This window comes from Equus przewalskii, chromosome 9, assembly GCF_037783145.1.
Source record: "Equus przewalskii isolate Varuska chromosome 9, EquPr2, whole genome shotgun sequence".
Lineage (NCBI taxonomy): Eukaryota > Metazoa > Chordata > Mammalia > Perissodactyla > Equidae > Equus > Equus przewalskii.
Window position 1 is genome coordinate 9961638 of NC_091839.1, and position 12708 is coordinate 9974345.

Sequence of the window (12708 nt, forward strand, 5' to 3'; positions counted from 1 at the left end):
CAAGGGATGTGACCTGACGCAGGGGTCCCCAGGGTCCCTGGCCTTGTGTGGGGGTCAGGGAGCAGGAAGACGGCAAAGAGGTCCAGGGAGGGGCCGGGACGAGAGAGCAAGGGCAGCTTCTGGAAAGACTCCGAGGGAGGAGCTGCCAGGGTTTGCTGGAGGACTGGACGTGAATGAAGAGAAGAGGGGAGGATGCCCCAAGGGTGCGGCCGGAGCGCTGGGCACACAGCTGCAGGAACGGAGAGCGAGTTCTGGCCTCCCAGAGCTTGCGCTGCCTGCTGGACCGCTGCCTGGAGCCAGGGGCCGAGGGGTGGGGTTGCAACTGGGGTCGGTGCGAGGTGCCACTCGTCCCAGAGGAAGGGGAGAGGACTCGGCATCCTCTCGGCTCCCCTGGCGGCCCCCACGCCACCCTCCACGTGCTCCGGTGGTTGCTGGATGCTTCCAGCCAGTCCCTGCAGCCGGAGACCCTTCGAAGATTAAGCACCGCCGAGCCATGGCCCAGCAGCCCGCCAGAGGCCAGGGCCATCCCCCTCGCCCGCAGATCCACAAAGGCCTTCGTTCTGACCGTTTATTGGGGACTTTCTGCTGCGCACGGAGGGAGGGACGGGGAAGGAGTGCGGAGGCCCCTCTCTCTCCTTCCCCAGCCCCAGAGCCTTCAGTCCCCAGACCGCTGCTTTCCAGTGCGGGTCGGGACCCCCAATGACAACAGGTCCCTGACTGATTCTGAGGAAGTAGGGAAGTGGGAGAGGTGCCGGAGGCCAGGGGGGGACCCTGCCATGGAGCCGACAGGAGGAACGCAGACGTCAGGAAAACAGGTTCCAGGTGTCCAGGGGCCCCTGAGCCCCAGGAAGGAGGAGGAGGATGAGCTCTCAGCTCAAGGTAGGCCGGCCGGGAGCCTGGGCTTCTGGGGCTGGTTGGGGCCGATGTACCGGAGGGGCACGTGGGTGGGGGCCGTGATCCGATCGGTGCCGAGGTAGGGCTGGAGGGCAGGGGGCACGAGGACCGAGCCGTCCTGGGGACAGAGCAGGCCTCAGGATGCTGCCACTGCCCCGGCCCTCCACCCACTGCCTCTCTGGGTGCCATCCTCCCCGCCCAGCACCTCTTGCTGATTGCTCTCCAGGAGGGCGATGAGGACGCGAGGGACAGCACAGGCCGTGGCGTTCACCTGGGGGAGACGCGTGCTCAGGGCCAGGGGCAGGCCAACGCGGTGTGGGCCTTGGGGAGGGAGGCGCTGGGGAGGGCGGGTGAGGGTGTGCGGGTGCTCACCGTGTGGGCGAACCGCAGCTCCCCGGCCTCCTCCGTCTGGAACATGATGTGGAGCCGGCGGCTCTGGAAGTCCGTGCAGTTGGACGCACTGGTGACCTGGGGGGGGTGCCGGGTGGGCTGAGAGGCTCGGCAGCAGTGGGGGGGTAGTCCCACCCTCTCTCCTACCCTGCATCCCCTGGGGGTGGGGGCTCACCTCGCCAAAGCGGCCGCGGCCTGGCATCCAGGCCTCGATGTCGAACTTGCGGTAGGCGGGGAGGCCCAGTTCCTGGGTGGGCATGTCCAGGACCCTGTCGCCGAGGAGAAAGACAGGGAGAGGGTCAGTGGGGGAGAGCTGACGGAGGAGGGGGAGTAGGAGGAAATGGAGGCGACGGAAGAGAAGGTAGCTGAAAAAAGAGGGAAATGGCAGGAAGAAAGGAGGAGGTGACAGTGGCAAAGGGGAAGAGGTGAGGCAGGAGGTGGTGATGGAGACGGTGGAGGAGGAGGAGGGGGAGGAGGGGGAGGAGGAGGGAAGGAGCCGCTGGGCGAGGAGGACGGGGAGAGGAAGGGCGGGCGGCCGAGTCTGCAGGCTGCTTGCAGGGCCATCCTCACCTTCTGGAAGAACAGCGCCCCCAGGTTTTGCAATGGGTCACCCCCAAAAAGTCAGCATCTCTCAGCCCCTCCCAACAGCTACGTGTGCCTGACTGACTGTGAGAGGAGGCGGGCTTGCGACGTCTGGGGCATAGGCCCCCAGCCCCTCCCCACTGGGGGGTGAGAGCCATGGAGGCCCATGCAGATGAGGCACGCCCCAGGGATGCGGAGCAACGGGAGGGAGGGGGCCTGGGCCTCCACACTGGGGCGTCCCCTGCTGCCCATGATGCTCTCACAGCCCTCGAATCCTCTATGGGGCTGACAGACTGACAGGTGGACATACAATCCTAACACAGGAGAAAGAGGCGAAGGGAGAGGAGGTGGTGAGGGTGTTCAAGGTGGGGAGCACCCGGCCGGTCCCCCCTCACGCCCCCTCCCACCACGCGCCGCCCTCCACCCCCGCCCCACCCCCGCACCGGAAGTGCAGGCCCAGCTCCGTCAGGATCTCCATCTGAAGGGACAGGAACTCCTCCAGCAGCTGCGAGCTCTGCTCCAGCCCGGGGCCTGTCACCCCGAACATCTCCACCTGGGGCAGGGCAGGGGCACAGGGGTCAGGGGCCCTGGGCCATGGGGGTGAGCCCCTCGCCCGTCCCAGCTGTGCCAACCTTGGTGAAGTGGTGCACGCGATAGAGCCCCCACGGCTCCTTCCCTGTGTCTGTTTCCGCCCGGTAGCAGGTACTGGAACAAACCATCCTGGGGGAGCAGGGGAGGTGCGGTCAGGGAGCGGGGAGGGAATGTCACAGGTGGGGACAAGGTCTCAAGGAATGGGGCGTCACCTGATGGGCAGGTCCCTGAAGGCCACAGAGTGGTCCATGAAGTAGCCTGGGAGGAGAAGGGGACAGGACGGGTCAGCCAGGGCCCCCATCCGTCCATAGGAAACCTTTGTGAGAACCAGAAGAGGTATCCCCTCTGGCGGACACACCCTCACGTCAGGGCATGTGGCTGGATCCTCACTGTACCATTGTGCAGTAAACAACCTACACAACTGTACACGTCGACCCTGGGGTCACTGAAGATATCCTGGGCAGGCAGCTGCCCCCCCAGGATGCTCCTGGTTGTCCCCCTACAACCCCTCTTGCTCTGAGGACACTGGAGGTGTCCTTACCCCCCTGCCCCAGGCAGGTGCTTACCGGCCAGCCCCACCTCTGCCGTCCCGGCCAGGCTGAGGTCTTCAAAGCGGGAGGGGTCTATGTTGTAAATTTGGGATGGGCTGGCATTTGGTGTCATCCCACAGCCTTCCTGAGGAGGAGGCCAGGTCAGAGGTCAGGGGATGGGTAGCCTTGGCCTCCTTCATTTTGCAGTCACAACCCTTGCTCCTCCCCTGGAAGCATCTGGAACCCCCTGGCCTCCCAGTTACGGCCTGACCCCCTCCACACAGCCCCAGGGCCGTCCCTCAGGGGAGACAGGCTGGTCTCCCGGCCTGGGCCCCCAGAACCGGGCCTGACACACCCTGGGCGCAGGGGGCGGAGGGTCCTCACTCACAAACACAGCTCCGCGGAGAAGGTCTGGCACCGTCATGGGGGTGAAGCCCTGTGGGGGGAGGCGAGGGGTGAGGGGCACAGCCGGGACCCCCCAGACCCCAGGTTCAGCCTGAGGAAGGGACTCTGCAGAGGGGGCCAGTGGCTCCCCGTTGTCACTCAGGTCCATTCCACCTCAGACAAAATGGGGGAGGCCCGAGCAGGGGGCTCGAGGCTGGCCCGGAGCCCTGGGGTCCGGCGCCGGGCCCTCCTGTGGGGCCTCACGGCTCCTCACTCACATCACACGCACAGGGCAGCCGGAGCTGCAGTTCTGAAGGACAGCTCAGACCGGGTCCCTCCCCTGCATAAAGCCTTCCATGGCTCCCCAGTGCCCCCAGGAAGGGTCCAAGTTCTTCACCATGGCCAGCGCCCTGTGCATTCAGCCCCGCTGGCCCCTCCACTGTCAACCGAGTCTGTATTTCCCCAACACCCCCTTTACGCCAAGGCAGGCAGTGAGGTGCAGTGGTTACACGCCACTCTACACTAGCCGGGAGACCCTGGGCTCCTCCTTCTCCAGGCCACAAGGTCTCATCTCTAAATTGAGGATAATAACAGCATCCGACTCACAGGAGTTCAACATGTCAATAATAGATGGAAAGCTCTGCAACAGCGACTGGAGCAGAGGTCCTCCCCCTCTTTCCCCCCCGCCCCCTGCCTGCCTTGAGCCTTCCGAGCTCAATGCCACCGCCTCCAGGCAGCCCTCCCACCCTGGCCCATACCCGGCGGACGAGCTTGTTGAGTGTGAAGTTGACCAGGCCGTGCTGCAGGAGGGCCCCAGCTCCGCGCAGGTAATAGGAGCGGTGGCCGGACACGTGGGACAGGCGCCTGGGGGACAGACGGGCAGACAGGCGGGGGTGTGTGGGCCAGGGCTGGCGGGGGCAGAGGCCCAGCTGCTAGACGGGGACTGGGCATCAAATATTCATGTGGGGCGCGGCCCTGGCGGTCCCCCAGGCCGTGCTGAGCCCGACGGCGGGCCGGCAGCCAGCTGTTGGCGTGGGGAGGGCGGGGCGGAGGAGGGGGCCTCAAGCGGGCTCACTTCTGGCGGATGATGTCGAGCTTCTCGGCGATTTCCAGGTGGCCCCGCGGTTGGAAGGAGAACGCTGGATGTGGGTGAAAAGCGATGGGGTGAGAGAGGAAGAGAGAGGCAAGGAAGAGGGACAAGGGAGACAGACAGACAGACACACGCACACACCAGGGAGACACACAGGAAGTCCGAGGTGAGGGGAGATGTGCCCCACGGATGCCGAGGTGGCAAGATGAAGCCGCCTCCCGCACCCTGGGGGTTCCACAGGCACCAGGCCAGGCCCGGACCCCAGGGGCCCCCGCCCCCAGTGTGGGGTGTGGCCCACCTGGCTTGTCCCCGACCACATGGAGCACTCGGGCCTGGCTCTCGTCCCCGACGGGCTGCAGGAAGACAGTGGTGTCATGGGCAGGTGGCAGGAGGCGGCCCGGGCCTCCCCCGCCACCCCGCCTGGCGCTCACCACGTCCGGGTGGGTCCGGTTGGGCAGCCTCAGCGCCCGCAGGTAGAAGCGCTCCTCCAGCTGGGCCTCCCTCGGGTACAGGAGCACCAGCTCCTTCCGGATCTCCCGGCCACGAGCCCGCAGACGCTGATAGTGGGGGTTCTGGGAGTGGGGCGAGCGGGGTCAGCCCGGGAGAGGGGGAGGGCCCCTCAGCCGCTCTGACCTTGAGCTGTGCTAGCTGGACCTCTGTGGGGGACCTCTGTTGTGTGTTCTTTTGGCTCAACATCCTGAATATCCTTCAGGAACTTCCCCTCACTACCCCATGGCACGTCCATGGGAACATGACTCAGGCCTGGCCTACTGGAATAGTCAATTGCATTGGCCACAATGATGGGCTCCAAGACAGGCACATGATCCAAGCCGAACTCATGAGAATCAGCCCCAGGACTATAGCTGGAGCAATCAGGGAAGTGGCCCTATTTGCACGGGGACCCTGCCTCTCCTTCTCCCAAAGGGAGAAAGCTGGTTGGTGAGGGAAGCAGAACCAAATATGGGGCCAGGGCCTGGATCCAGCTCTACCTGAAGCCAGCCTTTTTAGTTTCATGAATCAATAGAGCCTGGTTTTCTTTTCTCCCTAATCCTGTTTGTGTTTTCTGTCCCATACAATGGAGGAATCATGCCCGATATGGTCTCCTCGCTGCCCACACCCCACAGGGGACAGGACCCCAACTCCCTGTAGTACCTGCTGCACTTGGCTGTTGTCCTGGTTCACCTGGTAGAAAAGAGACAGACAGGGCGGTCAGGTTGATGGACTTGGGGGTGGGGAGGAGGGAAAAAAAGAGGGTGAAAGGTCAGACAGGGCCAGGCATCTGAATTCCTTGCTCTGCCAGAGCCTGGCTGGACCCTCCTCCACTCTGTGCCTCAGTTTCTCTGTCAGTAACGCTGGGAGGGGGCCAGATAATGGAACCACACCTGTAGCTCCGTTTACTGAGTGCTGCCTCGCGCCTGGCTCTGTGCAGGGGCCCTCACACGATCCTATTTCTTCATCACCCACTCTAGGAGGTTGGCAGCCCGTGACCCCCGTTTTGCAGCTGGGAAAACTGAGGCTCAGAGAGGTGGGCTGTGAGCGGGAATCTGGGGGCCTGCCACCTGGGCTTTTGACACCCTGAACCTTCTACGACCCAGAGCAGCAGAGGCAATCAGGCGGACCTGGGTCTGAATGGTGGGTGCCCTTGGGCAAAGCTCTTCCCCCGGCGCCTCGGTATCCCCATCTGTGAAAGGGGGCAGTAACAGCACCGCCCCAGCAGGGCTGTTGCACAGCCTCCCTGAGAGACGAGCCAGCACTCACTGCACAGTGACAGAGACGCGCCTGGGACGCGCGTGACCCGGGGCCCAGTGCAGACATGGTGGGTCACTGGGAGATGTCATCAGTGTCTCGAGAGGACCCGAGTGGACCGGAGAAGAGCAGCCCAAATGCCCGGGGGCAAGTCCACTGCTCCCCCTTCCCAGCTGTGGACTTGGGCCCATTTCAACCTCTTGGGGCCTCAGTTTCCCCCACTGTAAACTGGGTTTGCATGTAAACCTGCTCCCAGGGCTGTCAGCAAGGAGAGCTCCCAGAACAGCACCTGGCGCAGGCTGACCGCCGCTGTTGTCACGATGACTCCTCAGCCCTCTGCGGCAGATGCTGGGGCTGGCTAACCGGAGACCCTCCGCCCTCCGCCCTCCTTTCCCAGGGACCCCTGACGCAGGCCACCCTCCCCGAGCCTGCAGTTCAGGATGGGGCCCCAGCTGGAGTGGCCTCCTGCTGATGACGCGGTGGGTGTGGGGTGCCTGGGCCCAGGAGATGAGGGGACTCTGCTGGAAGCTTCGGGGAGGCCCCCCCTCCTGGAAAAGGCACTCAAGCCGGGAGGTCCTTTTTCTGCCCCTGGCAGAGTCATGCGAGGAATTGCTGTCCTATAGCAGCCAGCTTGAACTTCAAGAGGGAAACTGAGTCAAATGAACATGCCAGGCAGAGCGGGAAGGAAGGCAGGCTGCGGACGGTGGGGGAGCCGCGCCTGCATCAACCCCAAGGATGCCTGAACCTGGGTGGGACAGGCGGGAACCAATGGGCGCACCCTTCAAGGCCCATAAATTGGGTTTCCCGTTCTCTGCAGCGCGGGGCCTCGCCGCCAGCCCCCACCTGGAGCCCCGTGCTCACCAGCAGGGCCCGCACCGCCTCCGCCACGGCCCCCTTCTCCTCTTCCAGGCTCTGGATCTGCGCCCGCAGCTGCCTCAGCTCCTGCCACGTCGAGATCTGGGGGGACACAGGGGCCAAAGACGTGAAGTGGCCACTGTCCCCCGCCCCGTCCGCGGGAGCCCTGCCCACCGGCCACCTGGACCAGCGGTGGGGTGAGGAGAGACCCCTCTTGGCCCCCGGGAGCCATTCTGCGCTCCCTCCCTCAGCACTGGAACTCCTGATGGTTCGCTGGGCCCACGGCTGCCCAGAATTAAGACCCTCTCCGGCCTCCGCTGCAGCCATGCGTGCCCAAGGTCCACCGCGGGCGTGAGAGGAGGTGGGAAGTGTGACCACTGGTCACCTCTTTGAAGGTAAGCCCCCATCCAGGACCTGCTCTCTCACTCTCCCTGGACTGGATGATGGACTGTGGGAGAGCCGACCAGGACAATGTCCTATGAGACTCAGAGCAAGAAGATGAAAGGACTTGGGCGCAGAGGGGCGGCACGGAGCTGAGGGCCCGCCGGCTCTGCCCCCTCCACTCTCGAGGGGGAGCCATACAGCCTCTCCCCGTGGGGCTGCCAACACAGCTGACCCTGCACCCTCCATCACAGGGGGCCAGAGGGCCGGGCGCGACCCACACACCAGCTCCCACTGCCTGGGCGCACCAACCACCGCAGGGTCCCTCGGGGAGCCCACGTCCCTGGGCAAACCCTTGTCCTCTCTGGTGGCAGCTTTCCCTTCGACAAAACGGTACAACCACTGTCCCCTCTCCCTGGGGCTGGAAACCTGCAGGGGAGGGTGGGCCACAGGGAGGGCTGTGACTCTCTTCATGGCTCCCCCTGGACACTTCACACTCCTCACGTGCAAGAGTGACTCTAGGAAGAGCATCGCCCCCCACATCTACTCCTTCTCCTCAGGGACAGTCCCTCCCCTTGCTCCCCTGGCCCCACCCCTGGCCCATCCCCACCCCGGAGCCCCAGGCCTCCTCCTGGACATATGTCACCCCCACCCTGCAGCCACGTACCATGTCCCATCCTTTATGCCTCATGAACGTCCAACAGATCGGTCCGTCCCCATCCCCCACTCCTACCCACCCAGGTCCTGTCGTTTCCCACGAGGATCCTTGTGCCCGCCTCCCAGCCTTGGGGCTCACCCTTCCAATCCAGGCAGCATCCTGACACAGTCCCTGTCCTGCCTAAAAGCACCCACAGCCCCCCAGTGCCCCAGGAACGATCCCGTGCCTCGCTACGGCTGCAAAGCCACGCGCCATCTTCCTCCTCACACTCTGTGCCCTGAAACAGTGTCTTCAAGCTTTGGGGTGTGATCCGCCAGTGGGTTATAAAATTAATTTAGGATCTCTAAACCAGCACTTTTAAAAACCGTGGTAAAATACACATAAAGTGACCATGGTAACCATTTGTGAGTGTACAGCTCAGTGGCATGAAGTACATTCACATGGTTGTGCAGCCATCAGCACCAGCCACCTCCAGAACTTTGTCACCTTCCCCAACTGAGGCTCTGTCCCCATTAAACACTAACTCCCCATTCCCCCTCCTCCAGGCCCTGGCCACCATAGTTCCACTTTCCGTCTCTATAAATTTGCCTACTCTAGGCATAAGGGGAATCTTATAGTATTTGTCTTATTGCATTTAGCATAGTGTCCTCAAGGCTCGTCCATGGTGGAGCATGTGTCAGGATTTCCTTCCTTTTCAAGGCTGAATAATAGTCCATTGTATGGATATACCACATTTTGTTTATCCATTTATCCACGGACGGACACTGGAGTTGCTTGTGTCTTTCGGTTATTGCGAATAACGCTGCTGTGAACTTGGGTGTACAAAGAGCTGCTCAATTCTTTTGGGTGTAGACCCAGAAGTGAGACTGCTGGACCACATAGGAATTCTGTTTAATTTTTTGAGGAACCACCATACCTTTTATTTTTAATTAACTTTTCTGTGCCTTAGTTTCCCCTCTGATAACATGGGGGGAAATAATGGCACCTACTTCACAAGGTTGTTGCAAAGCTTCAATGAGGCGAATATGTATAAAGCACTTAGAACAGGGTGGCAGGGGAGTTCCAGAGAGGGCTGGGAGTCTTTGGGGTGCCCACCGTCCCCAGTACCCCAGCAGGGTCTAGGAGTAGGGTGACCCTATTCTAGCTCCCCAGCACGTACTACAATATCATGGTAACATCATCACCATCATCATTATTAATTATTATTACCCACCGCCTTATTCTCAGCACCTGGATCATAACAGGCGCTCCCTCCATCTGTTCAATAGACCCATCCATTCACTGAATACCCCATTTAACCGCCTGCCTCGTGTGGGGCAGGGGCAGGACTCCACTCTCGCTCTCCAAAGGCCAGAGGCTCCCCCGCCCCCACACCGCCGCCCCCCCATCTTCCTTGTGGCTTGAGGGGAAGCCCGGCCTGAGGTCGGATCGCAGAGCTCCACGGAGCAGGCGCAGCCCGGGTGTCTACACAGCAGGGCCCGGGCACCCCGCGGATGACGGGCACGGATGTGGGTACCAAGCACAACACGTGCGCAACACTTGCGGAGGAACTGAAACCCCGCGCCAAGCCCGCCCCCTGCTGGAGAGCATCCTGCACGCCCTCTTCGTCCGGAAAGCGCACAGCCAATAGGCGGCCGCCGGCCGGCGCAAGCGCACTCACGATCGCGGGCAGCTCTTCCGGCCGCAGCTCCCCCTTGCGGTGCTCAAGGGCGCGCGCCGCCTCTTCCGGGCATGCGCACAACAGCTCCATGTCGAGCTGAGGGAGCGCGCTGTAGCCCTCGCGCGCGTGCTCGTACAGGAGGTTCCGGTCTCGTCTTTCCGTCGCGAAAGTTCTCCTTGGGCTCTGACTGCAGACGCAGACTCCCCGGGGCCGGAGGCTCCGAGCGCCCGCCAAAGGCCACAGGCGCCGTGCTATGGACGCAGCCATCTTGGACGGGAGACAGGGAGACACGCACCCTTCGTCCCGCCCACCCTACGTTTAGACCAATTGCAAAGCAGCCGTCCTGCGGGGAACAAGCCAATCAGATCCTGGAGGTGGGGGCTGAAGACAGTTAACTGAGATTGACTCTGTCGCTGCCCAATCGTCTTCTGTGCCCCGCCCCCTCGGTGTACGCGAGAGTCAGAACCCGCCAATCCCCGCCGGGATAACTCCCGGAAGGGACTGGAGGCCGGATCCCGAGTGTCTGCGGAACCTTCTAGGGTCGGTGAGGTCAGCGGCCTCCCCGGGTTCTCCAAACCTTTCCGGACCTTCCCTCAGTTTCCCTTTTCCTCCCGTATGCTGATGAAGGCGTTTGGGTCCCCGATAGCCTACTCAGAGCGAGGCTAGATTCACGGAGGGGCTTTGTTAGCAGCATGAGGGGTTTGTGGCTAGACTGTCAGAGGAACTGCCTTAGATCGAATCAGGAGGCCCTGAGAGTGGGATGGGGAGAATCTGGACCTTCGCCCGACTACGGCCACTGTTCCCTCCTCCTTTCTGAGTCTTTTATCCCCTAACGCAGGGACGCGGCAGGCAGCGGGATGTCCTGGTCCGGCCTTCTTCGTGGCCTCAACACGTCCCTCGGTTATGGTAAGAGGCGAGGCTGGGTGAGGGTTATCCCCGCTGGGACTCGGGCGCCTGTGCTGCAGCCCGAGGGAGTCAATTTGGAATCGGGGATGGAGACGCGATGGGTTTTGGCGGAGCGCGGGCTGCAAGGGCAAGAGCGGAGAAGCGGGTGCGCTGAGGGCTGCTGTGCGCCCCTCCGGTGGGCGCCAGCGGTTTGGGTCAGTGATTTCTTCGGCAAATCATTAACTTATTCCTGCCACTAACATCACATGCCCTCACTTATTCACCCTGCAAGCGCATTTGCCACCCACCGAGGCTCACAAGGCACAGACGTGCCCCCCGCCTAGGGCATCTGGGCTAGCCTGACGTGTGTATCTCGTGGTCGCTCGGGAGGGAGACGTGATTGTGGGGCCCACGATACAGATGGGGACCCTGAGGCACTGCGAGGTGAGGCGTCTTGCTCAGGAGCACAGCACTAGGAAGAGGCTTCTAGGACTGGCTCCTCCGCTCTGAGGATGCTGCTGTAACCCGAGACATAAGGACGTGTGGAAATGGCCAGGAAGACCAGGACCTGCCCTGGATGTGGAGGGAGTGTGACATTCGGGTGTGAAAGGGCTTCCGTGCTAGTGAAGTTGCAGGAGAGCCCGCCCAGGGCCGTCACCGTCATCCCTGTGTCTCATTATTGGAGTCGAGACCCAGGAGATGCTCCGTGAACGTTGGTTGAAGAGAATGCAGGGCTGATGCAGTGGAGGAGGGAGAAAGAGATGGCTTTGCATCCGTTTTGGAGGTTCAGCTGACGATCTCTTCGCTGGGGCTGAAAGTGGATGTGACAGGAGGGGGCGGAGCAGTGACACCTCCCAGGACTACCCCGCAGGTCCCAGGTCCCAGGTCGCTGTGGGGATGGCATGAGTTCACGCAGCTTCCATGCATAGAACGGGACGCACAGCGTTCGCTTTATGATGATGTTTATACAGCATTAAAATTAATACTCTCCTTGCAGAATAAAATGAGTTAATTCATGTGAAATGGCTAAAACAGAACCTGACCCGTGGTGGTTGCTCAGTACCTGTTGTTATTCCCGTGATCTGTGAGGACCCCGGATGTAAACCAGTACACGCTTGTCAAGCGCTCGGCGCGGAGCCGGCAACCCCAGATTGGAGTCGCTGGTACTATTATCTGTTCATCGGCTGGTAACCCTCCTGCGCCCTCCCGGTTGTGTCTCTGCAGGCCTCGCCCTGGCGCCCCGTCTCTGGGCCGCCCGCCCCATGGCCACGCTGAACCAGATGCACCGCCAGGGGCCCCCGAAGCGGCCGCCCCCGAAGCCGGGCCCCACGGCGGGCCGGCCGCAGCTGAAGGGCGTCGTCCTGCGCACCTTCATCCGCAAGCCCAAGAAGCCCAACTCGGCCAACCGCAAGTGCTGCCGCGTGCGGCTCAGCTCGGGCCGCGAGGCCGTCTGCTTCATCCCCGGCGAGGGCCACAGCCTGCAGGAGCACCACGTGGTGCTGGTGCAGGGCGGCCGCACCCAGGACCTGCCCGGCGTCAAGCTCACCGTCGTGCGCGGCAAGTATGACTGCGGCCACGTGCAGAAGAAGAAGTGACAGCGGCTGGGCGCGCAGCAGCAGCGCCGGCAGAGTCGCCACCCGCCTCTCTGGGCTCCTGCGGGACCTTGGGAAGCTAGGCCCGCTCGAAAGGCGGCTGGTCTTGGGTTCAAATCCCGACCCCGCCTCTCCCATCAGGACCAGCATTGGGTTAGAAAAAGGCCCGTCTGCCAGCATCCTTGGCTCCCGTGTATAGAGTGGTGGCGTGAAGGACCTCTTCTGCTGGGACAGGACACGGCACTGCCACCTGCAGGCAAGGGCTTGCAATAAACACAGACCCCCAGGGTTGTGATATGAACTCCTGCTCGCGGTATTCGCCCTCTGTGTGGTCTTGGCGACTGACACCCCTCTGGGCCTCAGTTTCCTCCTCCAGAAATGAGCTCCCCTCGCAGCATGCCCTTTGTTGGGTTTGGTGAAGGTCAATAGATGCTTTGTGTGCAAAGCGCATGCACGTGGCTACTGTTCTA

At 62.4% G+C, this 12708-nt stretch overlaps 2 protein-coding genes across 6 annotated transcripts; one reads left to right on the forward strand and one right to left on the reverse strand.

The window, feature by feature from the left end:
- Positions 1 to 554: 554 nt before the first annotated feature.
- SARS2 (seryl-tRNA synthetase 2, mitochondrial) lies at positions 555 to 10052 on the reverse strand. 3 transcript variants are annotated; one of them, XM_070632732.1, is made up of 16 exons: positions 9762 to 10052; positions 7069 to 7164; positions 5614 to 5643; positions 4893 to 5033; positions 4760 to 4814; positions 4447 to 4510; positions 4130 to 4235; positions 3376 to 3423; positions 3024 to 3132; positions 2670 to 2715; positions 2499 to 2586; positions 2310 to 2419; positions 1460 to 1553; positions 1267 to 1362; positions 1100 to 1165; positions 555 to 1012 (listed from the first exon to the last, which is right to left on the reverse strand). In XM_070632732.1, the coding sequence occupies exons 1-16, from the start codon at positions 10026 to 10028 to the stop codon at positions 875 to 877; spliced, it is 1554 nt and encodes a 517-aa protein (XP_070488833.1). In that variant the 5' UTR covers positions 10029 to 10052; the 3' UTR covers positions 555 to 874. The 3 variants fall into 3 exon arrangements, with proteins under 3 accessions (XP_070488833.1, XP_070488835.1, XP_070488834.1); XM_070632734.1 differs by lacking the exon at positions 9762 to 10052 and adding an exon at positions 9332 to 9702; XM_070632733.1 differs by lacking the exon at positions 9762 to 10052 and having other exon boundaries at positions 3024 to 3128; positions 7069 to 7437.
- On the forward strand, positions 9837 to 12688 carry MRPS12 (mitochondrial ribosomal protein S12). 3 transcript variants are annotated; one of them, XM_070632752.1, is made up of 3 exons: positions 9837 to 10301; positions 10600 to 10667; positions 11871 to 12688. In XM_070632752.1, the coding sequence occupies exons 2-3, from the start codon at positions 10619 to 10621 to the stop codon at positions 12239 to 12241; spliced, it is 420 nt and encodes a 139-aa protein (XP_070488853.1). In that variant the 5' UTR covers positions 9837 to 10301; positions 10600 to 10618; the 3' UTR covers positions 12242 to 12688. The 3 variants fall into 3 exon arrangements, with proteins under 3 accessions (XP_070488853.1, XP_008538587.2, XP_070488854.1); XM_008540365.2 differs by having other exon boundaries at positions 10093 to 10310; XM_070632753.1 differs by having other exon boundaries at positions 10248 to 10305.
- The last annotated feature ends 20 nt before the right edge of the window (positions 12689 to 12708 follow it).

Excerpts from the sequence above, each read along its gene's own strand:
- SARS2 (XM_070632732.1), bottom strand. The coding sequence starts at position 10,028 with ATGGCTGCGTCCATAGCACGGCGCCTGTGGCCTTTGGCGGGCGCTCGG. Across the intron at positions 4,815-4,892 it reads ACCGGACCCACCCGGACGTG|CCCGTCGGGGACGAGAGCCA; the intron begins GTGAGCGCCAGG and ends GTCTTCCTGCAG. Across the intron at positions 1,166-1,266 it reads AGCTGCGGTTCGCCCACACG|GTGAACGCCACGGCCTGTGC; the intron begins GTGAGCACCCGC and ends CGTCTCCCCCAG.
- MRPS12 (XM_070632752.1), top strand. The coding sequence starts at position 10,619 with ATGTCCTGGTCCGGCCTTCTTCGTGGCCTCAACACGTCCCTCGGTTAT. Across the intron at positions 10,668-11,870 it reads CAACACGTCCCTCGGTTATG|GCCTCGCCCTGGCGCCCCGT; the intron begins GTAAGAGGCGAG and ends GTGTCTCTGCAG.